Source organism: Gregarina niphandrodes (assembly GCF_000223845.1).
Source record: "Gregarina niphandrodes unplaced genomic scaffold scaffold00070, whole genome shotgun sequence".
In the NCBI taxonomy this organism is placed as follows: Eukaryota; Apicomplexa; class Conoidasida; order Eugregarinorida; family Gregarinidae; genus Gregarina; species Gregarina niphandrodes.
In genome coordinates, this window is record NW_011645836.1 from 24,259 (window position 1) to 29,206 (window position 4,948).

At 52.5% G+C, this 4,948-nt stretch overlaps 2 protein-coding genes across 2 annotated transcripts; both read right to left on the bottom strand.

Annotated features, from left to right (window-relative positions):
* Positions 1–188: 188 nt before the first annotated feature.
* Positions 189–1,271, bottom strand: GNI_182110 (glycoside hydrolase family 20 protein; the record flags this gene model as incomplete). Its single annotated transcript, XM_011135225.1, has 2 exons — positions 189–332; positions 447–1,271. 2 exons carry the CDS (start codon positions 1,269–1,271, stop codon positions 189–191), a joined length of 969 nt encoding a protein of 322 aa, XP_011133527.1.
* A 677-nt stretch (positions 1,272–1,948) lies between these two features.
* Positions 1,949–4,369, bottom strand: GNI_182120 (putative glycosyl hydrolase family 20 protein; the record flags this gene model as incomplete). The annotated part of the gene is made up of 1 exon (XM_011135226.1): positions 1,949–4,369. The coding sequence occupies one exon, from the start codon at positions 4,367–4,369 to the stop codon at positions 1,949–1,951; it is 2,421 nt and encodes an 806-aa protein (XP_011133528.1).
* Positions 4,370–4,948: the final 579 nt, after the last annotated feature.

A 4,948-nucleotide genomic window follows, 5' to 3' on the forward strand; every position in this document is an offset into this window, starting at 1 on the left:
TTTGCGTCATCTTTGACAGGGACAATTAATTGGTCTTCGGGAGTGTCGACGGGTTGCAGGTTAGTAAGAATGCCAGCATTTTCATCTGTTAGAGCGCCAGTAAAGATCCGAACGTCATCGATGTCCATGACTAGCATTTCCTTGGGGCCTCCGATGGAGAAGAGAGGCAAGGGCATTGAACCGATAACTTATGCCTCAGTTAATGCCTCAAACTCCGTCTTGCTCTTATAAACTTGACTTGTATCACGATTCCATTGCTTAGCAGCCGTAAGTGCAATGGCATCAAATCCACACTTCAACATAACGTCATCTTGGAAAGCCGAGCCCCCTATCTACCCAATGCAGGAAAGCCGTTTGGGCAAAGTACTCGTCCATTCCACTAATTGATTCAGCCAATCGGTTAGGTAGTCTCCTACAGTGCCGAACTTGTCGGGGTGATCAGTTACCATCTGCAGGAAGGGCGAGTACATTTGCATTATTGACTCAGGTACTTCGTCTCCACCGAGATGGATGTACTTGGGTTGCTTGAACCAAGGCACCACAGTGGAAATAAGGTCGTGCACAATGTCGAGTGTACTGTTGTTGGTGACATCGGTAACGAAAACGGTTATCGACTCATAACCAGGAAGTAAGACTCCCACATCGAAGTAAAGATTCATAGCCGCCGAATGTCCCGGAAACTCGAAGCCGGGCATTACTTCCACGCCGTATTTTCGACCATAATCCACCAAGTCACCGATCACTGTCTCGTTGTATCCGTGTCCGGCAGGCGCCAGACCCGGATACTTGCCTATATCATAACGGAAGGCTTCGCTGTCCACTGCATGTAATAATAATCCGTTCATCTTCAGGTTGCTACCTCGTCTGATAACGGCTTTCAAAAAGTCGGGTTCGAAGTAGTGCCGGGCACAATCAACACCGAACCAGCGTCGTTCGTCGTTCGGTTCGTCGAATATGTAACCACTCGTAGGCCATTGGTAGTTGACCTGTTTGGCGAGCTGCAGCAGCGTCTTCGTGCCCCATAGGACACCCGTCGAGGCGCGCGCCATAACCGTTACCCGTCCGTTTTCGAACACAATTTTGTACGCCTCGTTCGGAAACTGCGCCTTCTCTATGTCTACGTCCTCCTGCGTTAAAGTTAACAAGAACGCCGCCGTCCCAGTTGTCGCTGACGTCGCTGCCAACGTGTAGCCCTCCACGTCCGCCACAAACTGTGAAGCCACCGCCTCCAACGACTGGTCCGTAAACGCGATCGTGCTCGCCGCCGACATCTCGAACACCTCCGATCCCACACTCTCCACCTTCACCCCGGCACCGTCACCCAGGCGCCACTCAACACCGCCCAGGCGGCTGCAACCACCAACCCAAGTCTTGGCATCTAAATCTAAATCTTCTGAACAAAAATGAACCAGCAAAACACCTATTTGAAAGCCGTCTACCCGAACAAAGCCGTCTACCCGAACAAAGCCGTCTACCCGATCGATAATGGACTGTGACCTAGAGGCGTAGTTGGGCTTCTGTGTGGGGGGGATTGAGTAAGGTTAGGTTTATAGAGCGTCAAAGTGATCAGACGGCAGTCACGAGCGAACTTCAGCCACGGTCAGGCGACCCTCGTCCCCATACATATGAGCCCCTTCAACATGTATCCTCGTTAAATAGGGCAAAAAAATGGTTAAAAAAATATTCTGGAAATTAACCCCGCAAGGAACGGATCGCTTCACCAACAAATTCGGGCTCGCTTAAACTACCATTCCTTGCGCGTAGTTCGTCTTCCAGTGTGGTGCCATGAGTGGGCTAATAATGCCAAAAGTGGCTAGTAGTCGAATCACGTCACGACCTTCATGGGATTGAAGGTCAGGACGAGTCCATCATTGAACCGTCATCGACGGTGGTTCTATTCGAGTTCTCCACAGTTCCCATGCGCCCGATCGGCTCTCTAGAGCGCTCTCTAGAGCGCAGCCACGAGGACAGGTAGGAGGATTGCGGCGGCTACGGAGCCGACTGCAATGGTTCCAGCGACGCCAGATGCCTTCTCCTCAGGGTACTGGAAGTAGTCATCGGGATTGTCGTCTACGTTCATTCCGGCCAGAACGTCGGCGTTGACCTCGTTTGCGAAGCCGCGGAAGACACGGAAGTCGTCGATGGCGAGTACGATCATCTCCTTGGGGCCGCCGATAGAGAAGAAAGGTAGGTCGATGGAGCCCTTCACCTTTTGTTTTAGTTCACCTCCGACGTACGCGTAGGTGAAGATGCCGTCCGTGCTGATGGTCACGTGGGTCCAGTCTACCGGAATGCTGATACCGATGTCGATTGCGGGTTTGCCAGTCTGCTGGATGGCCATGTGGCCGAGTTCATTGGAAAGTATGATACGGTTTTCCGGCGAGTACAGGAAGGCGACGTCGTCCACCCGCTTGTCTCTGCGCATCCAAGCACTAATGGTCCAGGGCGCGGGCATATCCATGCCACCGAAGCTGAACGGGTTCGAAGTAGCCAGTTGGTAAGCGAATTGCAGTCCCTTACCGTGCATTCCCTCAATGAAATCCGGGTTCGGCTTGCCGACGGTGAACAGACTACCCAGACCCGCGCCATGGCGCTGGCCTACGTAGTCTTGTGCGAAGACACACATATACCCATCGCACATGCTCGGCATCTCGACACTCTGTTCTTTTTCGAACCGATAAAAGGCCACCTGCTCCAACTTCTCCGCAGGCTCCAGAATGGGTAACTTGGGGTCCAAAGCCTCGACCAACGTCTTGAAAGCTAGCGGATCCTTCTTAATCAACGTGCTAACGTCACGGTTCCACTGCTTCGCCGCTGTCAACGCCAATGCGTCATAACCATAAGACAGCATCGAGTCGTCTTGCCAGTAGTTGTTGTCGCCCCACTCCAGGAACGAAGACCCAAAGTACGTGTTCACAGTCGGAGCCTCGTCGTCCAACACTCGGGGTTTCACGGTGGTGCTCGCTTCAGTCGACTTGGTGGAAAACGTACTCGAAGACGTGTCCGGGAGCGTAGTCGAAGACGTGCTAACGGTGGTGGACTCAGTGGTGGTGGTGGTGGTCGTCGTCGTAGGTTTGGGAGTGGTGGTGGTGTCCGGCGTCTCATTGGTCCATCCTTCTAGGTCGTAGTCTTTGAGTTCGAGTAGGTCAGGGAATACGTTGAGGTTCGTGCTGGTGACGAGGTAGAGATAGTCTTCATCGGATACAAGGATATCATAACCTGGGTGGTTCTTGAAATAGTCGAAGTTGCCTTCCCAGTAGTTGATGACTGCGTTGTGCGGCATCTCAACTTTCTTAATTCCGTTTTCGAATCCATTGTAGATTATGGGTCTCGACTTAGGGAACGTGGCAACGAACCAGTCCACTATGCCGGTGAGCCAGGTGGTGAGGTAGTCGTCGATGGTGGTGTAGAGATCGGGATGGTCAGCCACCATTTTTTTGAAGGGTTCGTAGCCGCCGGAGATCATGGAGCTAACTTCATCACCTCCGAGGTGCACATATTTGGGATCCTTGAACCAGGGGACGACGGTTGAGACGAGGTCCTTGACCAACCCGTCAACCTTCGGGTTGGTTACATCGGTCACCATCGCGGCCAGAGAGGCGGTCATGCCATCCCCGTCTAGAACGACGCCAGTACCGAAATATTCGTTCATGGCGGTTGAGTGTCCAGGGAACTCGAAGCCGGGCATTACTTCAACACCGTGCAGTCGGCCATAGTCGACCAAGTCACCAATGACCGTCTCGTTGTAGGAGCGACCTGCAGGTGCCAGTCCAGGGTACTTGGGGATGTCATATCGGAAGGCTTCGTTATCCACGGCATGCATCTGCAAACCATTCATTTTCAGGTTACTTACTCGCTTTATGACGCTCTTCAGGAACTCCGGCTCCCAGTAGTGGCGAGCACAATCCAATCCCAGCCAGCGTCTCTCGTCATTAGGTTCGTCGAAAATAAAGCCACTTGCCGGCCACTCATAATTGACCTGCTTTGCGATTTGCAGCAAGGTACGCGTACCCCACAACGCCCCCGTAGGAGTCTTCGCTGTGACCTTGACCTTACCTTCGCTAAACGTAATCTTGTATGCTTCGTTCGGGAACTTCGCCCCATTAATGTCAGTGTCTTTGTCACTCAACTCCAGTAAAAATTCTCCGTCCGTGCCTTGCACAGTACTCATCGTGTAGTCCTTCATGTCAGCGGCAAAAACCTCCGCCACATTCTTCAGACCTTCGTCCGAGTAAGCCAACTTCAAGTCCCGATTCCACATCGCTGTGTCTGTTCCCGCACTGTTCGTCTTCACAGCCGGAATCGTCACAAATGCTTCGCTGAGAACTGAAGCGAGCGTACACGCCGCTAAGTATTTCGTACTCACCATCTTAAGTCTCACCCCAAGACAAAGTCTTTATAAAAATTCTCACCACAAACACTCCCCTTTTTTTCCCATACTCGTTTTGTCCCATCCGCCCACCAACACGAACTTATATAATTCCGCCGCAACGCTCCCACACAACCCTTCCCAGCCCCCGCCCCCAGTCCTGTTGGTCCCAGCAAGACTGACTCGCAGAAAGACTGACTCACAGAAAGACTGACTCGCAGCGAGACTATTTTTGCGGCTGTGCCCACTTGACGTTGTTTGAGTACAAAGATCCGAGATCCGGGGGGGGGGGGGGGGGCGCTATCTTATCTAAGGTTCGACAGAAACCTAACGTTCGTGCATCGTCCAGACAGAAACCTATCTAACCCCGAAAACCGAATCAAGCAAATTCCGACAAGCAAGCACGAACAAAAAGGCTGGTCCAAGAAGCACAGGCTCCTCAGTTCTGGGTTCCGCAGACATAGTCCTAGGCTGACTAGTGGCTGCCAGGGGTTGCATTTTGTGACTGGTGACGCTCAGCGCGGGCTCGGTCTTGTCTATCCAACTCAGCAATTCTGTCCTTCACGGACTGGGTCCCCT